This window comes from Epinephelus moara, chromosome 7 (assembly GCF_006386435.1).
Source record: "Epinephelus moara isolate mb chromosome 7, YSFRI_EMoa_1.0, whole genome shotgun sequence".
Lineage (NCBI taxonomy): Eukaryota > Metazoa > Chordata > Actinopteri > Perciformes > Serranidae > Epinephelus > Epinephelus moara.
This window is the reverse complement of record NC_065512.1, coordinates 19,327,296-19,354,755: the sequence shown is the minus strand read 5'-3', so window position 1 is coordinate 19,354,755 and position 27,460 is coordinate 19,327,296. Positions and strand designations below refer to the sequence as shown.

Below are 27,460 nucleotides of genomic sequence, written 5' to 3'. Positions count from 1 at the left end.
TGCCAAGTCTTTTTTCCCCAGTTTGGTGCTATGAACCACTCTCAAGGGCAAACTGAAGAATCCACACTTAAATTAACTGGAGTCTTTTTATTCTGCAATACCAAATCCTCTGGAATTTAGAAGTGTCCATTACTTATGCTCGGTGCGGCAGCAGGTTGTGAACGGTTCATTTCAACGAAACAGTAAAAAGCCGAAACAGATCTGATGAGACAGGATTTCAAATGGAAGTCAGAAAATGACTTACAAGACATTTAATTCATACTTAACTCGTAGTGTTGGTTACAGTGTCAAACAAAATTCAGGAATGTTTACAGATGTGAAATCAGCAGGACCTCAGCTCCAGTCTTGACGGGGTTGTTGCCGTGTGGAGATGAGACTCACTGCGAGTTAACTGTTCGGAGAGTGTGGCAGGACAGGATGAGGTTCTGAAACTTTTGTAGAGGCACGGTGCAGCTTCACTCACGTCAAAGTGATTTGGATTTGGCAATCAGCCTTCTGCTCTCACCGTGACCCGTGACCTTGACCCCAGAAATGTCCGTATTAAGTCTGTTCCGCTGGCTGCTGTGTTGCTGGGACGGGCGGGTAGGGCGTCACAGAGAGGGCGTCACAGAGAGGACGTCTCAGCGGTCCAGCGAGCGTTTCTGGATTGCTTCGGCCACCACGGTGCGCAGGAGAGCGATGACGGAGCGGGGGTCGTCGCTGCCTATAACAGCGCTGCCTGACACGATCATGTTGGCTCCTGCCTGCAGCAAACACAAACACAAACACACACTAACTGTCAAAGCAACTCGCAAAACTGGATTTAAGGTGTTTGTTTTACTACAGTGATGTTTGTGTATGTATTCCTTACCTCTGCACATTTGTGAATGGTGTCAGGGCCGACTCCTCCGTCGACTTCGATGTCTAACGATGGGAACTGACTCCTCAACCAGCTCACCTGGACACATGCACAGAAATAAAGAGAGTTCGAAACCTGCAGACGACCTTATCTATGACACACTTTTCAGATAATAGCAGGACTGCAAAAAGAAACACACTGCTGCAGGTTAAATCAGAAACATCTTGGACTAAATTCAGATGCCAGTCAGACAAAATTATAACGCTTTGATGAACAAGGGCTGTTACAGAAATTTAAATGACATCTAACAGACTTGTGCTAAAAAGAGACATGCAGAGAACAGAGCACTTAAACTGAACTCAGCCTTATTTGGTACAAAATTGTGTCTGCTTCTGTGGTTTAGCAGAAACTTGTGTGAAACTTGAGCCTCACATCACTGAGAAAGTCAAAACTTCACCTAGCGCTTGCGTAACCTCCCTCCCCCGACAACAACTGTTTAAGATTTAATGAATGGAGCACAGATCTGCGGCAGCTCAAAGAGAATCGGCCAGTAATTTCTTTTTCTCACAAAGGTCAACTTGTTTATGTTTTCTGCACCACTGTGAAAGACTGCTTGTTATGTTCCCAGTTAACACAAGGCACAATTTTTTTGCACAGTGTACAAACTCCTGTATTTTTGTCAATGCGTTGCACATTTAGTCCGTGCTCTTCTGTTACCATTGTTTGTGATATGGTGTTTATTACAGAAAAGCAAAAATATTGCCATACTTTTGATTTATCTAACTTTAAATGTGTGTGTCTACACTGAAGACACTTAACTTTAATGGTTTTTAAAACATTTAAGATATTCTTTAACCAAATTTAAGACTGTTTTTTTTTAGAGATTATCTTTTCCTTGTTGAAGCTTTGACAGTATAAAGGTAAGTAATAGATATGTGGTTTTATGAAGGAATGTGGTTATTCCAGTGAGTTGAGCTAAACTACAGTTTGCCAACAGGTAGGTGCAAGTATGAGGTAAAAATAAAGTGTAGGTTCAGGGCTGGTTTAAAGATTTCAAACATCAGAAATGTGGACTTGAACGCAGAAGAGATTGACTCATTTTGACAGTGAAATTAAAAGATGGATAAATGAAATAAGATAAAACTGTTTGTGACTATTTGACTTTTAATTTAAGACATTTAAAGACTTGTTAAGGACCTGCAGACACCCTAGTGTGTATCTCATGTCTCATGGTGCGTTCGATTTGTACTCGGAGGTTGGAAATTCCTGGTTCCCAGTCGGAAGTTTTAAACTCGAACGCACCCTGAGATTGGATTTCCAACTCGGAAACTCGGAGCAACTGCATCAACCCCGACTTACGAATTCAAAATGGCTGCCGGTCACATACATAGTGAGTAAACACTCTGCTAAAGTACTGTTTATAGCAATTTTATCCTATTTGTTTTACATTAGGTCAGCCTCATCTGCGGCGTTCATCAGTCGGAGTGCATGATGGTTTTGAAGCTGTAGGGCAAGGGCAACAAAGGCTTTCTCGCAGGCGTCCATGTTTTTTTCCGACCGTTGTCAACTAGAATGCAAAAAATGTTGTCAACTCGGAAGTGACGTCATTCCCACTTCCGACTTCTGACCCATCAACACCACTGAATCAAACTGTGAGATAAACTTTGAAGCCTAGTTGGTGTCAAGTGTAAGGTTCCTACTGTTTTCTTCCTCTTCCTGCAGTTTGTCCTTACCTTGGGCATCATGTCCTCCATGAACTTCTGCCCTCCAAAGCCAGGTTCGACAGTCATAACCAGCGCCATGTCAATCTGGTTAGCCCAGGGAGCGAGCTCTTCAACAGTAGTGCCAGGCTTAATGGCCAAACCCACCTGCAAAACTCAGTGTTAGTATACAGAGAAAAGAAAATACAGTCGCTACAGAGCATATGTGTGTTGCTACTGCTAGCATTACTTCCTCACCTTCATCCCGCTCTCTCTAATCTCCTTGATGAGGTTTCCAGGGTTGGTGGTGGACTCTATGTGGAATGTGTACTGGTTGGCACCTGCTGCAGCCATGGGCTTCACCCACTGCTCCGGCCGAGACACCATCATGTGCATGTCTGCAACATAGACACCGTCACATTACTGCACATAGCAGAGGCATTCATGATTCAATATAACAGGATAACTGCACAAGTGTAGCATATGTTCAGGGATGGGTCTTCCCTCACCAAAGAAAGGGTCCTGGCCTACTGACTTCCTCAGGCACTCTACCATGGGGTGTCCAAATGTGAGGTTGGGGACAAAGTGCCTGAAAGAGGAAACAAAGACATTTAACTTGCAGCTGTGATGAAATTATCTCGTCTTGCTGCAAACAAACATCTTGCACAAGAGGAAGGTAATCAGTTGCTAAACAAACAGGCAGAAGGAGGAAGTGTGCTGCTAAGACTTGGAAGACATTTTAACGTTGGACACCTTTACGTATTAAAAGCTTCCCCACTGACACTTAAGCCAGATAAATCCAGTTACACAAACACCGGCTTCCCCATCTTAACTTCTGGCAAGCTAGCTTAGCTTGTTGATGTTAGCCAACTTTAGCCTCCACACACTGAACTTCCAATAGGCTTGCTAGCCGTTAGCATGCTAGCTTGTGTTCACTAAGTGTTAACGTTAAACTGACCCGTCCATGACGTCCAGGTGCAGGTAGTCCGCTCCGCACTCCATCATCCGCACACACTCGCTGCCCAGACAGGACAGGTCGCTGCTCAGGATGGACGGGCCGATCTTTGCACTGTAAGCCATGCTGTCACTGCTGCTACTGTCCGCATGCAGCCTGGAAGCCAGCTGGAAGGTAACACACGTTAACCACAACAGAGAGTACAACTTCCGCTGGAGACCTTCAAAATAAAAGCCGCAAGCAGCAACAAAACACGATATAATTCCTAACGACAAACGTGTAGTCACGTAAAATATACAAATGCTAACGTGGCTATTAAAAATATGAAGGATTACATGCCAAGTTTACAATAAAGGCAAAGGGAGGTCATGATATTTTAAGATTTACTTTTTGTAATATAGTATTTAGAATAAATGAATAAATATGTGACTGTCTTTTCATGCAGTTGTCTTTATATACATGGTCGTCATGTTATAACAATGCTTTAAAATAAAATAAAATAAAAAATTACATTAGATTAAACAATCATGGCAATAATAATGACAATAAGTCAATGATAATAATAATAATTATTATTATTATTATTATTATGAATAATAATATTAATAATATAATTAATAATACAAATATATTGTTATTATTATTATTATTTAATAATATATAGTCTTTGGAAAAATTAATAAACATGTAACTGTCTTTTCATGCAGTTGTCTTTATATACATGTTATAATAACTGCTGTAAAATATATATATATATTTAATTAAACAATTATGGCAATAATAATGACCATATAACAATGATAATAATAATAATATTAATATAATTAATAANAATAAACATGTAACTGTCTTTTCATGCAGTTGTCTTTATATACATGTTATAATAACTGCTGTAAAATATATATTTTTTTTTAATTAAACAATTATGGCAATAATAATGACCATATAACAATGATAATAATAATAATAATATTAATATAATTAATAATAATAAATCATGATTATTACTTTCATAATATATCATCTTTGGAAAATACTAATAAATATGTAACTGTCTTTTCATGCAGTTGTCTATCTATACATGGTCATGTTATGATAGCAGTGCTTTAAAGTAAAATAATATAAATATGGCATAACGATAACAACTATAATTATCGTTTTGATTATTATTAATAATAATGTCTACAATTTAGAAAAATCATCCATCCTCAATGCACGTATTTTTAAGGATGACAAAAAACAATAAAAACAGCTTCTACTATCGTTTGGGTCAACCAAATCATTTCAATTAAAATTTGTTAATAATTCTGGAAAACACTTCCAATATTTTTTTTGTCCTACAGCCTCAAAACTACGTTTACTAACACGAGATTTCCTCACTTCCGGTCTCCGTCTATGTGCCTGTTGGTAACTTCACACAACTCTAACTCTGGCCTCATACTTCCGCCTTTAAAATAAAATAATACCTACTTGTTCACGCTAGATGGCGCAAAGCTCATATGGGTAATGACCCTGCATCTCAGCCTTTCACAGTGGATTTAATTTGAATGGCTGGGTGTTGATTGAGGAGAAGATTATAGTAATAAAATCTCCGTTCAGTTTGCCTCTCCTCTGTGCAAAAACGGTGTTAGAACTTATTAGACTTTTATTGTACTGTAACGTTTTTATCCCCTGCATACAATGATTAGCTGCAACACATTCCTGCAAACTGCATTTCTTATTTAAAAAAGAATAATGGCAGAGGAGTCATAACAAAAAAATCTGGGAATACAGCCTAAAACACAGATTCCTTTCAGCCTTTTTTTTTTAAGGATAATTTGTTTTGTAAAATGGGACACAGTTTTGTAATTAGTGTATTGCATTATTTAGGACACACTGTGAAGCAATGTGGGACAGAGTTTATTAAATGGGGCAAAAGGTAGCCTTTCAAACCCTTTCTAAAATTATTCTGCACATTCTCTGCTTCCATTTTCTCTCTGTCTCCGGTTATTGGTTTCACGTTTTAATATTTCTCTGAGATTTCACAGACGTCTTGTCAGCCCTCCATCTGTCTCCGTCATTCTGCTGTGCCTCCGCTGATAATATAAGTAGCGTCTCTGTCAGTGTGGCCAGATAGATAGTTTAATAGCCCTGTGGTAGAAAATATTTTTCACACTCGGTGCTTGGAGGACACAGGTACTTAATAATATAAAGTTGTCTGGGCTTTAGAAAAAGAGCTTTTATTGATTCAAGCAGCTGGATGGATGGAGAGCAGGTTAGCCTGCAGGGTTACTATTGTCTGCCAAAGAGCTGTGATGAATCTATTCCTCAAAAGAAAAAAAAGTCTTTTGCAGAAATATAAAAAAGATTAGTAGGACTCTTACCATCGGAAAAGCCTTTAATGTCCCATGTGACCTGATAGAGGCTTGACCAAAACAGAAAAACAAGCAAATAGATTTTGAGTAAGACAGAATTTAGTAATAAAAAACTTTAATCCTTAATAATCCAATTACATGCAACATAACTTATCACATTAATTATTTCACCCGTCATTGCTTGCCTGGTACATCAAATTCAACGTGATGTCTAAGGTATGGTTAGTGAGCACAAGTGTGTGTGCAGCTTCCACATAATATATGATAGTTTTAATTAGTCCCGCATGTCTCATAATATCTGCATAATATAATGTAATCCTCTACTACTTTATGGCATTGTATCTCTTACATTTGGTGTTATGATAGCTCTTCAGGGATAACATTCGCAGTATCTTTAGTGCACTTTAGTTATAGTTATTCTTCCTTGTCTGATTTGTGTGTCACCTTCATCATCTTGAGCACAGTCCAACAAAATGGTATGAATATTTTTCAGATGAGTGTGTACGTTGTCGTGATTTATAAGAAGCAGATGGCAGAGGTTTTTTAAAAAAGCCACTCTGCCGAGGCTCAGCCCACAAAGAGCCACACGCTCATATACCCAGATTGGCTAAACAGAATCTGACATTTACGAGTTTTACCCACGTTTCGCATTCACTGCGGCAATGACGGAAACATCGGTGGCATGGTGCACTCAGGCAGACAGGAGGATGATATATGGGATTTTTGAGTGGGGTTGAGTCAGAGTGAGTTGGCTGCACAAAGAAGCGGGGCCTCAAGAGTCTCTGCGGAAGGTAGTAAAAAAAGCTTCAGGCTTGACGGTCGTTTTGTGGACCTCTGCCATAGCTGCTGAGTTTTATAAGTCTGTCAGTGTAAAGTCCTTCATGGTGTCTCTGATTCTTGCGAGCAGAGTTGATGGAGGGGTCCGAGAAAGATTCACTACAGCTCAGTAAACAACTATCTTTTAACTAAGATAACTAAAACAATATTTTGAGCACAACAAAACATTTCTGAGTGCTTAAAGAGTCCATATTTCCACAGAGGCTGCACTCAAGGTTGATGCACTGCACCAGCCTGGTTGATGCATTGGTGTTTTGACTTTAAGAGGGGTCATTCTTTCTCCGGCAGCTGACACTGAGGCACATTCTTCACCTTTACTGTAAACAGCTCCAACACCCAGCACATCATTTCAGTCAACCAAAGGCCTGTGCTTACAGGAGGTCCCCATTAAAGACACCTTTTTTGGTTTAGTGCAGCTCAGGAATGTGACTCGCACTACTTTTCAGGATGCTGTCAAGCTGTTCTCTATTGCTCAACGTTGACATATTCTCAGTTTAAGAAGACAGACAAACCAGTGTTGTACCACTGCTGACCTGTCACATATATTCACATAGCTGCCTGATGACATACTATATGTACAATATCAGAAGACTATGAGTAATAACATTAATCTCAGACAAAACCTTTGACATTTTGAGTTGCTGCACCTTATGTATAAAGCCATTACGGTTGTATAGTTAATTCACCAACCATAAATTGTGGATTGACTTAAATGAGCAATATGTACAAGTTAGCGGCTTTAAGAGGGGTCACTGAGCTATATGTGACATTAGTATCGAGTATTTTTTGCTGTTTAGTTATATGATAATGGACATATCACATGAACCCTTAATGCCAGACTGTTTCTGCTACTGAAGGAAACGGTAGAAAAGTAGCCTCATTAACGACTGATGAGGTCTGTCTGACTGAAATGTAGCATTTATAATAATGGGAGCCACTTAACAGTGTGTGGATTATTTTACTTGTAAAATATTATCTGTTTTATCGTAGTTCTCATCATGTAGGTGTCTTGTTATTTTGAGCTGCAGTGATGAATCAGAGTGTAAAAGTAGCAGCACTGTCAGCAATTGCTGCAGACTGAAGTAAACTTTGCACAAGTTCAAATCACGTTCTTAGTGATGCAAACGATCTCTCTGTTTATTAGAAGCTCTGTTTTAAAACCAGTGGAAATAGAGCCCTGGAACAATGACATGATTCTCCTGACCAATAACAACATAGGTTACTCTCTTCATGGATACTTTTTTCTTCAGTGATCTGATTGGTCAGAGGTCGAGGTGTTGACAGGTTTTGATCCGATATTCTGAAGTTAACTTACTCTGGAGCAGGTTAGCTGTTCAGCATAAGTAACCACGGTGATTTATTCCAGTATAAGGAGAACCAGCTTGGTAGTACTGAGAACACTTAGTTGACCTTTACGTTACCTCGCTAACTCCAAATCCTGCTTCTTAGTACAGGCTTCTGGTGATTACGAACTGTAAAAAATACTGAATAAAGCAGTTTCACATTACAAGTCAGTGTTTCTCCAAAGCTGTGCAGCTCATCCTAGAGGGGCTGCTTACTGCACTGGCTGATGTGAAAATGAGGAAAACCTGAAAGGCCCTAAATAGAGCCAGTGTTTGGTTTGTCCCTCCTGGACTACTGTAGAAACATGGTGCTGCAACATGGTGGAGTCCAAGGACTACAAACAGCTCATTTCAAGGTAATGAAAACACAGTGATTCTTATTTTCAGGCGAATATATTCGAAAAATAAATAAGCCTTAGTGTATATATACACTAAAGAAAACATACTTATTATTACATTATATTTTATGCCAATATATCCCCCTATATACTTCACACTGGACCTTTAAAGTCTTGCCTGTTTCATATCATCTCATCATACTATAGAGGCATAGCATCCCCAGCTGATTAACTGTCTGCTTCTCTAACTGATGGTCCATGTCATAACTAACTTTATGCACACTGGGCTAACAGCAACGTAGCATTTTTCCACCCCACACATGCTCATTTAAACTCATAGAAAACTATTAAAATAGAATTATAAAGCCACACAATATTAAACACATTATAAAATAAAATATAGACAAACCTTGTGCCCTTATGAGCCAGGTGCTACACATTTACTGTCGTTGTGAATCTGTATTTACGCTGTACACAACACCTGTTCGGTTTTTCTCCCACTTCCGGCAACAATCCCTTTCAAAATAAGAGCACCCGCTTTTGCAATGTCACTTCCTGGCTTTTACCTTTCAAAATAAGAGCACGTCTTTACACTTCAACCTTCAACCTTTTTACACAGTCTATGACTTCAACTCAATAAAAGCAAATGTATGACTGTAATAGAGCATGACAAAGGTTATTTACAAGAGGTATATGGGCCCCTTTAGGTTTGATGGCTGAGACTTAAAGAATTTATTTGAATAATCAAAATCCTTAAGTGCGTGTATGCACTGTACATATGCTATGGCCTGCGGTCCTAATGAGCTTGTGGATGAAAGATTTCTTGTTACATGCGTTCCTGCATCTCAGTCATCTGTGAAGACAATTAAAACATGTCTCTTGTTGAAAAGTTGAAGACTAATCAATTCCATTCACGGTCTTCTAAACAAGTGTGCGCTCATTTTCATAATGTATCAGGCATTGCCATTTTTACAAGGTTCTGCATGTTGAACCACTAATTAATGTGACTTTTTTATTTTTCTTTCAGAGTATTCTTTTAAATTATATTTTTCAGAGTGTTCCCACAAGATATTAGCACATTTTCACTAAGCTGGCATATGGCTTCATCTGCACTTTCAACTGTGTCCCTGGAGGTTTAGATTTAGCCGTTTGCAGGTGGCTAATTAACAGCCACACAGCAGCGTGCCTTATACATGTTTGAACTTGTTTAACAGTCTTTTGAAGTGCATCATTTACCCTCTACGAATGAATTATCTTGTAAATAAATGGCGAGTTCAGTTCCACTTGAGAGCCTACTGAAAACAACGTACAGAAAAACATCCTCTTGTATTATTCAACTGCTAATCTGCAGGGGAAATGGTGTGTTGATTCCATATAGGATGGAATTTCCATGCGTTCGCTTTAAGTGCACCTCAAGATGTGTACATTGAGCCCTATGTGAGCTGTAACCTTAGATAAGTTAGGTTAATGTGACCTTTAACCTCTGATGTATAGAAGGCAGGAACAGGAATGGGAATAGTCCTGCTCTGTTTTTTTCTTATTCCTCTGCAGTAGTTGATTATTAAGGACTTGGTACAACTCCAAACTTTTCATGTATTATCTTGATTGAAACCTTCCTCTCACTTCCCGCCAGCAGTTGACTCTAGCCTCCTGAGCAAACAGATAGCGATAAAGGAGTTTCATGTGAAGGCCAGGAGGACAGTGTGGAACATGTGTCCTTGAAGCCTCTCTCTTCCTGGGCTTCCTTGTCGTCCTGGTCGGGGTCCATAAGTGGAAAGGGAAGGGTGGGGTGGGTGCTACCTCCCTCTGATAATTATAAATAAATCCCTCTGGTTCATGCTACCAATCAAGTTTGTTTTCCTGCTGGTGGGGTGTCACAGGCCTTCAATGTGGATGCTTACACGCAAACATTGATTGATGTCAGGATGTCCAAGGCGCCATGTTGTGTTAAAAAGTGGTGGGAATATAAAGGCTTGGATGAAAAAACATTTTTTGATGGTTTTTAAAATATGTGATTTCATGGGCGGATCATGAGACAATGGGCCCTTGGGCATAGATATGCATGAGCCCCACCACCTCTCTAACACAGGAGCCAGACACAAAGACTTTATTTTTTTTCATTGTTGTGCATGTCTTTTTAGTCCTTGTGTATGTTTATGTCGGCTATTATTGTGTGTCTTTGTGGTCGTTTCGCATCTCTGTGTGGTCATTTTGTGTCTCTTTGTAGTTCCTTTGTATCTCTTTGTAGTCATTTTGAGTCATTTCCTCGTCGGTACCTGTTTATTTGAGTGACATTTTGCAAGTGAAGGCCAGGGGGCCTCCTAACACTTTAGGCCCCTGGGTCTGTGCCTGGTAGCACAGTTCAGTAATTCATCCATATGTGATTTTAGGTACTGTGATGGAGGGGGGGCAGCGTAGATAATTATGGCAGGACTGGGAAAAAAACAGCACATCAAAATGGCACCAGTAGGCCAACACTAAGGGCATAGGTTTCATTTCAAAATGAGCAGGGGGGGGGGGGTACATGTGTCTGATGTCTGGGGGTCCTCCATCCTGTTTTCTGGGGATTTTTTAAGCACCACTTTATGGTGGAAATGTCTTCCTTTAGCCTTTGTAAAGGAAAACACAAATTCAGGAGTCAGGCAACACTTCAAAATATAAAAATGTAATGAAAACAGTGCTGTAAGGCTCTCAGGCATTCTGTATTGATTTCAAATATTTCTTCTTCTGTAGAACAACTTTTCTCATTTCATGGTATCCTTGCTGAGTCATCGTGCATGTAGGCATGATTTACTCTTCCCTCCTCTTTTGTGTCTTTTGTTTGGGGAAGTTACCTCTTTAAAGGTGCAAATAACCTATTCACATTTATGATACATTTATTTATCTTAATTACTGTATCAACCCCTGGGCCCAGTTGTTCAAAAAATTTAATCTGGATCAGAATAATCTGCATTTGGAAATCCATCCCATGGTTTTCTATCCAGGATCAGCTAATCCATCTTACTTAAGTGCTTTTACTTCAAAGCGACATTAAATTGGATCGAGATAAGAGGGACATAACTGGACCACGTGATCTCAGTGAGTGAGTCATTAAGTAAGTAAGTGCAGATGTATTGGTAGTGCAACTAAAAACCACAACTTTAAGGAACAACTGCAGGAAAAATCCCCCCAAATTAGCTGATATGGTAGGTAGGATAGACGACTACTTCCTAACTGAGCTTGCGTGTGAAATTTCATAGCTGTGTGAGAAGGTGTGCCGAGTTTACAACCAAAATAATGCATTTTACGTCTAAAATAATTTTTTGGGGACTAAGTCTATACTTTGATTAGTATTGATACTGTTCAAATTAGCATAAGGTATATTGGATTAGAGAATCGCTTGGGTAAAATGTGAGGCATTTCATCTGTGCTTATTTTAAACCACCACTACAACTACCTAAACAGTGGCTGGCAGAGAGCGTTGTAACACCTTTTTAAAAAAGTGTTACAACCAACGTCAGTGACAACTAAACACATTTTATCTACATGTGTTACTCCTTTTATCAGCATGCCAGGAGAGTTGGTGAGAAAAATGACAGGGGTATGCTTGCTCACGTACTTCATTCTGCATCAGATCAGGCGAGGCAGAGAAAGACAGTAAAGTCTGTCCCCAAAGAATACTCTGTCCTCCATGTGACATTGAGCAGATACTGTAAGAAATGACAAAATTACACAAGATGATCAACACAGCTGCCTTGCGTGGGTGATCACAGCACTCCAAAAGTCTTTAATGCGCAGCAGGAGTTTTGGCCGGTGACTTGACGGAGGCAACAGACTTTTATTTTGGACTCACTCCATGTGATGTACTAAGCATCTGATAGGTACAGGTTAGTGGGTCAGACTGTTGCAGTGATTGGTTCTTAGTGTATGTATCAGATTTTATGTGAATTTTTTGTAACTGTGTAATTTTTAATTCTTCGCTCTTATTGGTAAAACTCACCCCAGGTTGTGACACAACTGTGGACAAATAGGGGGAACTTTGTACAAGAATTTGAGAGCTCTAACACAAATATTCAGCGAGTTACTAAGACAAAGAGTGTTACAACCATACCTCCTCCTCCTTACTCTTTCTATACTTGTTTCTGATCTGATTTCAGAATCCTGTTTTTCTTTTGGACAACTCATTTTCAAGATTTGATCCAATCCGACAGCCGAAATCCGATCAGATTCATTCCAAACAACTAGGCTGTGGACTTAAATAGCTCATATGTGTCAAACTTGGATGAGAAGAATCTGTGTCAAGAAATTTCTGAAGTTACTGAGCTGCATTTGCACATTTTTCCACGCCATTTTAGAGTCAGTAGGCCGTGTGAACAATGCACATTTCTTTGTTCTTTTCATTTGTCAGTTAACCTTTATTGGTCTACGCAATTTTTCAGAGCATTTTTGAGTGATGAGGACAAAATTGACCTTTTCAAAAAGTGGTGGGACATGTCCCCAGTGTCCCCAGTGTAAATGACACCTTTGAGAATATCAATAAAGATGGAGAAAGATGGATTAGTAGTAACAAGCACAGCTGGACTGTCTGTACATCTTGTAAAGTGCTACTTTATAGGTTGAAGTAGTGGTCCAATCCACCGTGTAATTCAATTATCTGTGAACTCTCGCTGGATGTTGTAGAAAGGCTTTTTATTATGATGATGCACTCACTGGAAATGCTGCAGCAGCTGCAAAGACCCAGTGTGGCCCTCAGACCTGTAATCATTAACCACATTAAACTGAGATGTTTGAACCAGGAAAACAAAATCTGTGCACTTTATTTGTGCTGCTTGGTCTGTGACTGTGGGATTTGGGGTGTTTTTTTTTTTATTATCTGTTGTATATCACACAGTACGTCACACCATTAGAAGTACATAAAAACAAAACAATTGATGGTCCCCTAAAAATAGCCTCCTTTTGCGGTTAGATGTTGTCTTGCTGCATGTCCAAATCTGTTAGTGTCATCGGGATAATTAGCTTTGTGTCAATTATTTAAACAGCATTAAATCAATTTGTGTCATGGTGCATATTCTCTGACATGACCTCAGCTTTATGGTACCCTGACCACAGCACACTTCAGTGCACTAGAGGCCAACATAGAACAGTAATGGCCTGTGGAAACCCCCTCTAGGGAGAAATGGACCCTTCCACCAGTCATAATTTAGTGCTTCACGGAGGACAAAGCGTCACTTCAAAGAGCCAGAAATGTGACCGCAGGGGCGCCGGTGGCATTTCAAAATGACAGTATGAGGTTATGGAAGAATAAAAACACAGATTTATTCGGAATTTATTTCAGTGATTTAATAACAGTGGCCCACCTGGTAGGTTCATGTGAGCAAAGCTTAACTCCTGACTTCATAAAAAATCTAATCCACCTGATTTAATCTTTAATATTTGGAGATTGTGGATGCAAGAAGGCTGCTGAAAAACAACTCAGCAGGCTTTAATATTTCCTCACAACATGTGCTTTTAGAGTGCAGGGGTTTGGTTTATGAAAACGGAAAATCCAGCTCTAATGAAATTGCTTTCTGGGACTAGACGGAGATATTTTTATTTATTTTATTTTTTATAAATACATCGCTTTTTTCCCCCTTCAAACTCCTGTATTTGGTATCTTGCGCTTTAAGCTATATTTTTTAAACAGCTTGTCTCAGCCAAGGTAAATCTGAATTTTCTGTGATGCTTCTTGGCTTTGATATTCAAACACACATATACGACACACACACGTTATGAACACAGTCTTAAAGAATTACAAAGCAAATCTGGCAACAAATGAGAGTATTTATCCAAACTCCTCAGAGAGCAGGCTGGTCTGTGTGCAGGCTGCACTATGAATCACAAGGATTCTCTCATCTGCTGGGAAGAGTTGACATGCTGGTGGTGCTAAGAATACAACACAAACATCAGCTGCAGAGCATTACTCAGCTGTGGAAAAAAAAAACATTTGGCACTGGGCGTCCACTGCCTTTTTGAGAAAATAACTTAATTGTAAAAAAAAACAAAAAAAAAAAACAAAGTGTGAAATATCACTATCACATGATTCGTGTGGGAGTATGAATCCTGACCCCATCTGCTGTTTCAAACAGCTGTCGGACCGACCGTGGAGAGTGCTTAAGAATCGAGCTGTATCAAGAAATTCTCCAAGATCCTTGTCCTCGTTTAGGGATTTTGACTGCAGGACATTGGATTCTGGGATGCACCCAGATGCAGTTATGTAAGTTTAAGACACACACTAACTCTCCATGACATTCTCTCTTCCTGTCTTTGAGGTAGAACACTCCTCTGTTAGGATCTGACCAGGACAACTCTACGGGGAGGAAAGCAGTCAGTGAACCTCTGCCTGTAAACAAGCTTAACATTTAGATTTTGAGTAGTTACAAATCATATAACTAATAATTAACTAAGGAAAAATAATCCCTCACAATAAAGCAGTTGCAAACAAAATCAACTTTTAGTAGATCAAAGGAATAGTTAGTTACACATAAGGTTGTCATTCTGTTCCCGGGAGACCTGTGGGGGATTCTGTGGGAATGCGGGGTGTGAGCCATGTGATCCATGTATAACCAAAGTGAGAACTGTGTCCGTATACTTGGCACAAAGTCATGTTTTTAGTGAGTGTTGGCCTCTGCCAGGGTTGTCCCTCGCCACTGATTCTGTTTCTGATTTTCATGGACAGGATCTCAATGTGTAGCCTGGGGCAGGAAAGTGGAAAGTGCCCTGTTTAGGGACCTCAAAATTCCATCTCTGTTCTTTGCAGATGATGTGGTTCTGTTGGCTTCATCAGACCGTGACTTTTAGCACGCACTGGGATGTGTTGCAGTGGGGATGGGAGTCAGCGACTCCAAATCTGAGGCCATGGTTGTCGACTGGAAAATGGTGAATTGCCCCCTATGGGTTGGGAGAGCGTTACTGCGCCAAAGAAAAGCAATTCAAATGTCTTGGGGTTTTGTTCGCGAGTGAAGGTGAAATGGAGCGTGAGATGGACAGGCAGTTTGGTGCGGCATCAGCAGTGATGAGGGAGCTGAGCCGGAAGGCAAAGCTCTTGATATAACAGTCCGTCTACGTACCAGCACTCACCTTTAGTCATCAGCTTTTGGGTAGCAACCAAAAGAATGAGATCGCAGATACAAGAGGCAGAAATGAGTGTCATCCGTAGAGTGGTTGGGCTCAGCCTTAGAGATAGGTCGAGAAGCTCAGACATCCAGAGGGAGCTCGAAGTAGAGGTGCTGCTCCTTCACATCAAAAGGGGCCAGTCGAGGTTGCTGGGGCATCTGAACAGGATGCCTCCTGCGCACCTCCCGTTAAAGGTTTTCCAGACATGTCCAACTGGTTGGAGGCCCCGGGGCAGACCATGAACATGCTGGAGGAATTACATATCTCATCTAACCTGGGAATGCCTCAGGATTCCCCAGGAGGAGATGGAAAGGCTTGCTGGGAAAGGGACATCTGGAGTACCTTGCACAACCTGCTGCCCCTGCAACCCAGCCCTGGATCAGTGCTTTAAAATGGGTGGATGGATTGATGGAAAAATCCCCCCAAATCCCCCCAAATTAGCCGTTAAAGTAGCTGATAATGTTTCTTTTTTCTAATCTTGTACTGTTGTGGTTTATTTTTCCTAGAAAGGCAGATGACTCACCAAACGTTATGTCAGGGTATTTCCGATGCATCTAATGCTCAACTACTTCAGTCATCAGCGCTAAATCTCAGGTTTTTTAAATGAAAGAGCAGTGGGTTTCAATTTATCATAACCTTTATTTAGTCAGCTAATCACACCGAGATCAAGATATCTTCTGCAAGAGAGGCCACGGTTTAACAACCACACAGGGTGAAATTCAGCAGACAAGAGGCACACACTGTGCCAAAAATCCTCAAACTTTAGTGAGGCAATAAAGCCACAGCTTGCATGTGATACGATACACCAAGGTATTGTGTTCTCCAGGCTGCTTATCAACCAATCTATACTGATATCACTCTCTGTACATTCAGGTTCATCCAAAGTTATTCCAAATGTCAAAAATAACTTATGTTAACTTTACAATCCTTTTTTGAGTCTGCAGTCCCTGTGCTGAAACATGTGAGCACTCTTATCAGAGGAAAAGTGCTTGTTCCATTAACAAAAAAATACCCGTGTGAGTGACTCTAAAGACTTACACACACATCCTGACAAAGTGTTGTCCCACTGTCCAATTAACCTCACACAGAGAACGGACGGAAGTGAGAGCAGGAGTGTGATGGGTTACAGCCCCCTGGAGACTCGCAGACCTACGAGAGCACTTCACCAAACTCCAGGTCTCATTGTGGCAGCGTTCCTACTATCTGAGTGCTTTCATTCAGCCTTTAAATATCCTTTGAGGTATTTTTGCTGCTGGTATTCAGCCTTTTCTGCTGCGGGTTGGCTGCATAAAAGGCTAATATTGACTTTAGTGATGTGTTTTTGTTTGGCATGGGAACGCTTGAGGCTTTGGCTGGCGCTGGCCTCTTTGAGTGGCTTACCAGAGGAGCCTGGCAGATAGCCAGCATGTATAGCAGCTAATAATGGACTCTGCTGTATGGCGCTGCTGTGCTCATCAAATGACAGAAGAACGAGTGGAAGGAAACCACTATATTGTTACAAGCTGCTGTAATTTGGGTTAGTGTATATGTACAGCATTAAAATATATTAGGAGTTATGGTGTTATCCATAGTGATAGCCATGAAAGGCAAATAAAAGAGTTTAATAGATTCCAGAGATTAATGGAGCATTTAACCCGGCCCCTAGCTGTTACTTTACTGAAGCCTGAGCAGCTCCAAAAAGGGAGGTAGGTAGTTATATTTTTTTTTTGCAAGGAAAGATCCCTCTGGCATTGAGAGAGCACAACAGAATACAGAAAATATGGATCACAATTGAGGAGCAAGGATCAATGGGCCCTCTGCCAACAGTTTTCACGAGCTACTCCATCAACAGGAATGGAGGCACGGTAGGGAGTTGTGCAGCACAAAGCAAACCACAAATCTACACGAGCCTTGACAGATCTTTTTCTCGCTAATGCAGAAACAATCTGAGAGACAAATAGAAACACTGGCAGTTTTGGAGGAGATCCACCCAGCAATGAAGTTTCAGTAATGTTACAAATCAATGTTGTTTTTCAGGCTGTGACAGGATGTTCCCTCTCTGGGTTATGTAAGGTCTAGCACTGGAGAACGAAGACTGTTAGTGGTTAATCAGGGTTGATTTCCCTTGAGTCAAATAACCTGTCCCGTGGGTAACTCATTAATTACAGTAACCATGTTACTCTATGATTAAGTTTTATTTTTGCAATGACAGCTTGTGTTTATATTATTTATATATATATATATATATTAATTATAGTTTAATCTGTGAGCTGCAGAGAAAATGTTAATAACACTGTCAAAAAGAAAACACTGTACTTTCATTTAAAAAATTGCATATAATTAGGATTAGTCACTTGTCAAAATTGTAAATGCACGACAAAATACAGTGCCTTAACATTACATTTATCCTTGTTTGAAGTGAAATGACTGGAATTGTCCTTAAGAGATGAATACTGGGGCTTATTTTGCTTACTTTCAGGTTCATATCTGTATTGTGGTTTCTACTATAACATGTTTACAAGCTTAAATATTTAAACAACATTTTATTTTGCTCATATTGTGCACCCTCTGTTTTAGGGTCTGTTTTTTAAGCCCTGCTCCCAAAAAACCCCGTCTTCTCCGATTAGTCAGTGTTTCTGGGTCTTCCCCATCCTGGCATTTCCTTTTCCTATTGCAGTCATGGGAATGACTGTAATGGAAAAAGTGTCACTTTCTGCCCTAATGGAATCACTGAAAAAGCTATTAAACCAAATCTTCACAACCTGACATGTTCCAGCAAGAATATTATCTGAAAACAGGAAGAAATTAACAACATAAGCACCTAGATTCAGGTTTCCATGGCATTAGCATGTGGCTACTTGTAGCAATGTATGTAAAGTAAACACTTGCAGTAGTGTGATGTCATTTTGTCTCTAAAGTAGAAAAAAACATTTGAAACACAGTTTTCAGAACAGTCTGAAGCCTGAGGTTATTGCTCACAGCGAATACTTTTACGTAAGTTTACCTTAAAGGCCTTAACGGCAGACCCTTGCGGACTAAAGGAATATAAATAATCAAGGAATGGACACATATTTGGACTTTATGACCACTTCAAAGGTATGGAGTTACCACTTTTTTTGTCTTTCTTGTCAAACACTATCATGCCAGTAAATCTGAATGAATTATACTTTGTTCCCACAGTTTTCTATCCACATAATTCTATGAAAATAAACTGCTTTGCACCAAAACCGTGTCTAATTAAGACGTATTTATTTATCCACACTGCCTAGTAATAGAGAATTTGGCGTTTAATTGTGGTTTCATGGTAACCTACATTATACATCACTCTACATAATGTCAGCATGTGCTGTTGGAATTATAAAAGTGTGTAAGTACTGTTGATATGGACACAGACAACTCGCAGGAAAGCAATTTAATATTAGCCATGTGATGTTACATGTTTACCTCAGGCTAATTGTGGCTCCACACGCTTTCTTAGTGATGGATAGCATCTGGCCCTAATTATCACTTTCCCTGGAATAATATTTGAGACTAGACCGGTACAAACACTCCAACACATGAGTTAGTTCTCTATGTTTGCACTTTGAAGATTATCTACCTCTTATAAACAAGTAGGTGATAAACAGGAAATTAGCAGACATGTTAGCTCACATTTAACATACCTTCATAACTAAAAATGAATTGTTCAAAGAAGAACTCATATCCCTTGTCCAACTTTGAGGCCTATAGGCCTATTATATGAAACTTAGGTCACATTTCATATGAACATTTAGCATTGTAATCATAGATGACAGAAAATATGGAAAGGCATAAGTGATCCCCTTTAAAGGAATAGTTTGACATTTTTGGGAAATATATATTTTCACTTTCTGGAGATGACTGACACCAGTATCAATTCCCTGTGGTAAACATGAAGCTATAGCTAGCAGCCTGTTAAGCCTAGTTCACATTACACAATTTTCACCCTGATTTACTATCGTAATCTCTGTTCATACCTGGCAACGTGTGTTTCTGTCAGTGGGAGTCTCGCCAACTGCGTTACGACCTGTGTGTGCACACCACAAGATTTCTCCACCGAGCCCTCGCCAACAGAGCCCCAGATAACGCGGTTACGTCACCAAACTTGGAGACGACACATCGTAAAGGCATGGATATTCTTCCCAGTGTTGAATCAGATCTGCCTCCATGGCCTGGGTCCAAACACAACACGCTCCCTGTGATCCAGTGGATGCCGCCATTGTTGTTGTTGCTTGCCGGCCGGCTTGTCAGTGTTGCCAGATCTTGGGAGAGAAACAAGCAACCAGGGCTATGGAAACAAGCCCAATAGAAGCGACTATCATGCATTTAAATAACTTAGACAGATATAGAGGAAGGTGACGTTTAGAGGGTAAGCCCAAATAAGCAACTTGCACTTTAGAAACAAGCCTAAAGTCGCGGCTAATAATAATAATAACCTGGCAACCCTGTGGCTTGTCCTCCTCACATTTCTTCCATCCTCCTATGTGCTGATGTGGGACGTATCCCGCCTCTCATTGGCTGATGCTCTTTGTCAGTCGTGTCAGACTTCTCCAGTTTTCTAGCATGCCAGATATCCAGTCCCAGTCACAGACGAGGGGCGACTTGCTCATAGGTTCACACATGAGGACTCGTCGTGGCAGACTATCTGCAGACTCACCTTCGACCCAAGGTGGTTCTCAAGATCTTCTGCGTCGTCAAAATCGCGGTGAAAATCGTGTAATGTGAACTAGGCTTTAGCCAAGCTTAGACTGGAAACAGGGTGGGTAATAGCTAGCCTGCCTCTCTCTCCAAAGGTAACAGAATTTATCAACTAGCACCAAACTATTCTTTTGATTTAATGTAAAATAAAGGTAGACATGCCAAAATTGTAAATGCAATACAAAATGCAGTACTAGTGTTACCTTTTATCCTTGTTTGAACTTAATTAGCTGGAATATCCCTTATGAAAGAAAGTTTGTTATCCAAGGAGACTTCTTTGTTTTGGGAAAAAAAACTTGTTTGATTTCTTGTACAAAATCAGATGATAAGATTGATATTACTTCCTTTTGTGTTTATGTTTATACATTTTTCAACACACTGACAGCCTTGTTGAGAGACCACACACTGTGATGATTCCATAAAAGCTTGATTATTGCAAACAAACAACAACAAAAACAACTTTTCCCAGTTTAAGTCTTCATCTAGCAATGTGATGAAGCTGCAAACAAAAACAATGGTCTGATATGTCTGCAGCTTTTCATTAACAAATAAGAACAAACAGCAACAGAAGCAATAGCAACCACAACGCTGCCTGGGACTCGCCTGGGTTTATCTTGCTTGGTATCTGTAGTTGTCATGACAGTCATGTAAATTTCACTTGTGCATTCCTGTGGTATTAAGACACTCATGGATCCCTGGCAGGAATTTCCCCTGGCCCGCTTTCTGTTTTTTCTGCTGCGTCCCTGCCCTGCCTCTGGAGGTGAGGGAAAGTTCAGCCACAGCAAATCTGGAATCTGAAAGAGTAAAGATAAAGATGTAGCTTTATTTTTAGTGCTTCTCAGCACTGTTTTGGGCAAATATTCCACCTCACCATGAGACTCAATGATTTTCCATCTCAAGTTTTTGGCAGGTTCCTGAATTTATAATGAAATTAAGAATAATATTTGTGTGCTGTTGTGTGTGTCTGCCTGTGTGGGTTTGTTTTACAGTGCGCTCGGATCCATATCAAGTCGTTGATGTAATACAAAGACAGAATGAAATGTTCAACAAACCCATGAATACATAAAGGAATAGGATAACTGCAATGATTATGGCAGTGACCAGTGGGAGAATCACATTACTTGCAGACAAAGGAAAAGAGAAACCCGTGAATAGCATCTTCAGATAATACCAGCAGAACAAGCAGTGATTCATGTCATTGCCTTGGCAACATCTCAATGTTCTGTGCTAGAGATTTTTTTTTAATTTTTTTTTGCAAAGAGCGGCTTGTTGCCATCAGGGGCCAATTTTCATCTTTCTGTCCAGAGCTGTCTCCAAGCTGCGTTCCCCGAGTGATTTATGGGTAAATGTAGAACATAATCGATATCACCTTCCCTGCATAAGGTTGTCTGAAATTTTCCATAAGGGTTTGACATTTTCAGTGATGGCAAAGATCAGGAGGATGGAGACAAGGGTTGCAGGGGTGGGACTCTTAGTTTTCCTACTGCGTCATTCCTGAGCGGCGGCGGTAGATATCATGTCCAGATGTTGCTGCGGGTTAAAAGTGGACACTGTGATATCTCCAATCTTTGCCCCACAACTTCCCTGCTATCTGTGCTGCACAGGATTACATTACATGCAAGACAATCTGGGTCATTTGATAACAAAAGATTTACTATTTAAAGCTGCTATAATAGATATTTTCAAAATAACAATTGATCAAATAATGTGTGTAATGTGGGAGAGGTTGCTTGTAATGACAAACCTACTGAGATTCTTAACCTGACTGCAACTGATTCGCTCCAACTGTGTGTGTGAATATACATTCATCAAATGTCCAGAGACGCGTCTTCAGATGAGTGCTAACATTTCTCCATGTCTCCTGGATGTGGCAACAGCAGAGGTTGAATCAAGTCATTGTTTTGCAAGTCACAAGTATCAAGACTTTGCATTCAAGTCCCAAATCAAGTCCTTGATGCCGTGTCAAGTTCTGCCTGTTACATGCATTGTCTTCTTTCAAAATACACTTCCATTTTCACAGGAAATTTATCATTTACATACAGTCTCTTTCAAAATAAACGCACTAGGTCAGTACAACAATGCGAATTGACACTTTTTTCCCCTAACTAACGCACATGGTTGGGTTTAGGCAACAAAAACACGTGGTTAGGTTTGGGGAAAAAAAGAACAGGGTTTGGCTTTATAATCTTACAGGATGCAAACATCGCTCTCATGGGTGAAAGTCGGTGTTTACTGGGTCCATCCACCACATCTCCCACCTGCCCCTCTCGGACATTTGCAGCCTTAACTTTCATTCTTGTCCCGCCGCTTTGAGCGCCATTAAACTATAACGGCAACCGGCCACGTATCATGCCGACGTTTAAAGGCAACTTTTTTCGTCAGTGTCTGACGCCACAAGTCATTGCCCAAGTGCCAGATTTCGATGACCTTGGAGTGAAACCAGGTTGTTCTCTCCGCTAACTTGGGTGGATGCGGTCGGATTGATTCAAACAAAGTAGAACTGGGGAAGCAAGATTGGACTTACTTGGAATTAATAGCATTAATGTTAGTTGATTCAGGAAATTTAGGGAGGCCAATTAATTTGTGGCAAACTTCTTAAATAATATACTTTTTAATCTTTGGGCTTTGGGGAAGGTATCAAGAATTTTCAAGTCAAAAGGCTAAAGTCCAAGTGAAGTCACCAGTCACTGGAGTTAAAGTCCACGTTGAGTTGCAAGTCTTTTTTGATTTTGTTAAGTCCAAAGTCTTCAATTTTTTGACTCAAGTCTGACTCAAATCCAAGTCATGTGACTTAAGTCCACACCTCTGGTAGAAAGGCAGCACTTTGCTAGCTAAAATTTGACAAAACACCAATGTCCTGTTTCTGCCAGACAGAAAAAACAGTGATTGAAGGTTTAAAGCTGTCAAGGCAGCTGGCCAGTCAGATTTCACAAATCAACGAATACAAACATGATCATGAACATATGCAATCCTCTGTAAGGCCTACACGAGTGTGAGCGATGTTATGACTCTCTTTGGACTGTAGTGGTGTGTTTTTACTTGCTCCAGAGGCTGATTTGGGTTACTTCCACCCTTCTGCCTCTATTTTTCAAGTGAGTATACTGTGTCCCAGCAGAGTGACCACCTACAGTACCACAATTCTCTCACAATTCTGACACCACTTCCATCACCACTGCACTCAAGTGAAGACATTTATAGCTGCAAGTGTCACTTCCTTTCTGGACTCTGACTCATGCTGGAAATTTAGACAGAAACTAAATCACTAAATATGATGTAACCAGGCAAAATTGTACACATAACAAAGGGTGACAAATGGAAACTTGATTTGAAACATAGTGACATTTACGTCAAATCATAATAGTCAGTATTTCTAATCAGAGGAGGGAGTTTTTCCTGGCAGCACATGGCAGCTATGTCAGGACCCTGATGACTCCCTGATGGCAAAAGAAAAAAAGATAATGCTGACAACCATTGCAACCACAGCGGTGCCTTTTTTCCTGAACCCAAACTGTGTCAACCCCTTTATCTCACCTTCCCCATGCTGACACCGAATCAGGGACACACTCAGACACACCCATCAGTCGTTTTACACCAGATGTTAGAGCCTTCCACAAACCCTGGAGGTAAGATAGGAGACAGGACCCCACAACACACTGTTGTCAAAGACTTGGTTTGAAAAGGAGAACTGATCTGGGAAGTGACTGTGTTGAACTGACTTCACTGCTTCTTTGGGCTGATGGGCCCTCTGACAAAACAGAGGACACAGTGAACCCACAAGAACAGCAGCCTGTTGCACCAGCTGTGTGTAAGTTCAGAATGAGCCCAGTTATAACGTAAATTATTACTAAGTTGTGATTTATATATCATTGTAATAAAAGCAGTTGCACCATGGACATAAGTTACAACATAAATCTAAGTAACAGCTTAATGGTTACAAATGCCCCTAGAGTTAGTGTAAATCATAACATGTCACGGAATTATACTCACTAATGGAAAAACTGCAGTATTTCTGCCATGCAGCATAATTTTATCATTAATAACATGCCATTTTGCAAGACAGGAATCCAGTAGAGACCTAATTTATTGATATAGTATTTCAATATTGATTCAAGCTTACTATAATGTGCTACAGCGCCAAGTGGCTGATGCCTTCCAGAAAGCTAATGCACATGGTAACCTTGGATCTTTGATTTTCATCGGCCACTTGCCTTAGTTATGACTTTATGTCAAAACTTGTTGGGTAGTTTTCAAGAAGTTTTGGTGCGACCAATTTCAGTAGCTGGTTTAGCTACAAACTAACGACTAGTTACTAAGCCTCTAGTGTCGACTAGCTCATTTGCATTACTTTAGCTTGGCCCAAACCTGCCTCTAGCTGTATGGACCACTCCGCTGAAGGAAGGATGGTGAGGCATTCAGGTGCCGTTCACTAACAATGGCTTTATTGCAGTCTTCACCACAAAACAATAAACATGGCCTTCTCATGTGGTTAAAGAGTAGTCTTGAGCTTATCTAGACAAATAATTCTGCTGGCTATCATCATTTTTTGCTGCATGTGGTCTTCACCATGACAACCTCCGAGAGAGAACTGCTTCCCTCCATATACAACAAAGCACACTCAAGTCACACACTCACAGGTTACCCATGGAGTTCGCCACGTTGCACCCCCATGTTTCTACCAAACACTGGCTCTAGATAGGGCAGTAGTTACTCCTCCCAGGTGCTGGGCTAGTGGCCCATCTGCCACAAGCCAAACATCGCCAGGAAAACACTGATTTCTAACGTGAAACTGCTTTATTCAGTGCTTTTAGCAGTTTAAATTCCCTGGTTCATTTGTTTTGGGGAGAAAGAGTCCTCTTTGCATAATTCGACTCCCAGTAAAATGCTCCTGAACAATGAACACTGAAAGAATCCTAACCAGGAGTTCACGCTTGGCACACAGGCCAGTTTTCAGCTGGTTGCATTCTGCAATCCTCACCACTAGATGCCGTTAAATCCTCCACACTGCTCCTTTAAAACAAAAACTTTTATGACAACAGTGAAAGTGAAAAGGGCGGCTCTCTCAGCAAGATAAGACCATGCCTCTGCTATGTGAGAAGAACCAGGTCATGGGAATGGGATCAGGATAGAGGGACCAAATGTACACTAAAGTACACTTAGCGTCTCTTGACTGATGCTAATGGAAGAGCAGAATTGATAATGTTGCTCAGGACTGTCTGTCATAAACACCTTTACCTCTGTATTGAGTTACATTCTCATTTCTGTCTGTCATTCCACCTCAGCTTGTGAATGAAACAGGCTACAGACGATGCATGGAAGCGCAAATCCGTTACTTGATTGAAGTGGTCGTTTAAACATCTTTAAGCCTACCTGAAGCTTTTACTGAGCCTGCCCTTGTGAGAAAGTGTAAACTGTGCTGCCATATGTTCTCACCCGCTGGCATGACATGCACACACTCACATTTCCAGAAGGGCATGCATCGGTGCACACCGCACATTTGCAGCCGCATACACGCGGAAAGCAGCGCACACATGTGCTCAGACACATCTGTGAAACACAAGTCTTGATTAATGTGTGTAGAATTTGAAAAAAGGGGACTGAGCCTTTGATATCTGTGTATCTGTGTTTCCATTACGGGGCCACCTACTCAGCACTATTTATATACCGTATTGCAAACATAATCCGCGTAGCTGGAGAAGCAGGAGGAGGGGAAGAGTCTGGTGAGAATGAGTGGAAAGTCGTGGAAAATGTATGAGGATTTAATTAAGAATGTGGATTAAGGACTGAAAATAATTACACAGTGTAATGACAGAGAGGGAGGTGATGTGTTTTTAAAGCTTGGAGCAATGTAAAAGGGCACCTGTGTGTGCTCGTAGGTGGCTTGTGTTTTATGTGTGTTTGTGTTTGTCCAGCCCCAGAGGAAGGTCTGTGTGTGACCAGTCTGTGGCCTGGTGTGGATCAGGTTCGTTGCCTGTGTGTGTCCCTGCCATGGACCCCCTCTGGTGGGCCGAGGTGATGGATGATGCCTGGAAGCTCTGGAGCTGCAGAGTGTTCATATGAGCGCTGTCTGAGCAGCTACCAGACATTTATGGATGACAGATGCTCTTGAGTTTGTGTGCATGCGTGGATGAGTTTAGGTCTGAATGAGTGACAGGTTAGTGATGGCTGTTGTGTTTCGGGTGTTATTCTAGCCTTATTGATTACAAGGTGACAACGATGTGAGGGGAAGCTATTTAATACTGTAGCGGAGAGTGATGAAACACACACCTACGCATGCCTCCTCCCTTAAAACTTGTGTTTGTTCAAACCCCCCACTTCTCCTATAGAATTACAAACTATATACCAAATGTAAGGCCAGGATGGAAAGCCCAGTTTGGGTTGCAGCCCCTACTTGTGACACATCGACCTCAGTGAAAATGATCATCCATCAATCTACAACAGAGTTTACAGACCAGACTACAAAACTAAGTGAACTTTACCACTTTTCATGTGATGAAATGTTTCATGAGTGGAGGGTGATTTCTGACAAAACCAGTCCGTCCATTGAGAATTCTTCTGCATGACGTTAAACAATGAGCCTTTGTTTTATACAGGTAAATGCTGTATCATTCATCCTGGCTATTGTTTTACTGATACCTCTTCTTCTTCTGAAAAGTTGCCTCTTGATGAAGATTGTTTTGGGGGAAATCTAACAAATTATCACCCCACAAATGATGCTGACCCCTGAAATCTACACTGATGTTAGACCTGTCCGAGACTAATGTTAAAACAAGCCATGCTACAGTCTATGGCCATGCTAACGGCATTGTGAGGCTGTAGCTTAAGCACAGCAGTGCTCTGAGCTAAATGCTAACATCAACGTGCTAACATGCGTCCATTAACAATGCGCCCATTCTGATACTAAACAGGAACAGATAGGCTAAGTGATGAGTATGGTATATGGTCTTAATTTGCACCTGTTGTAAGTTTTAGGGTTTCAATTATCGAAAATATTGAATTAGCGCCCCACGAATGACATTCCATACTTACCGTTAAGTTAACATGTTAGGTTTAGAAAAAGAAACATGGTGAAGATGTATCTTTAAAGGGCCAGTGTGTAATATTTGGCATGGTTTATTGTCAATCTGAATCTGAATCTGAATATTCTACCCATTAATATGTTTATATAAGTGTATAATCGCTATAAAATAAAATTCGTTTGGTTTTCGTAGCCTTATAATTATGCTTTTATATATACTGTATATATATATAGCAAGGGCCTTGCTTTAGAGA

The 27,460-nt window shown here is 40.6% G+C and overlaps 1 protein-coding gene and 1 long non-coding RNA gene across 2 annotated transcripts in view; both read right to left on the bottom strand.

Moving 5' to 3' along the window:
* Positions 1-202: 202 nt before the first annotated feature.
* rpe (ribulose-5-phosphate-3-epimerase) lies at positions 203-8,880 on the bottom strand. The gene is made up of 8 exons (XM_050049017.1): positions 8,775-8,880; positions 5,857-5,897; positions 3,497-3,660; positions 3,048-3,127; positions 2,797-2,936; positions 2,572-2,706; positions 851-937; positions 203-743 (listed from the first exon to the last, which is right to left on the bottom strand). The coding sequence occupies exons 1-8, from the start codon at positions 8,803-8,805 to the stop codon at positions 621-623; spliced, it is 801 nt and encodes a 266-aa protein (XP_049904974.1). The 5' UTR covers positions 8,806-8,880; the 3' UTR covers positions 203-620.
* Positions 8,881-20,631: 11,751 nt separating this feature from the next.
* The window catches only part of LOC126393179 (uncharacterized), a 19,099-nt gene continuing 12,270 nt past the window's right edge, over positions 20,632-27,460 (bottom strand). The window contains exon 3 of the long non-coding RNA XR_007570239.1: positions 20,632-20,985. This is a non-coding gene — a long non-coding RNA (uncharacterized LOC126393179). The remainder of the gene's footprint in view (positions 20,986-27,460) is intronic.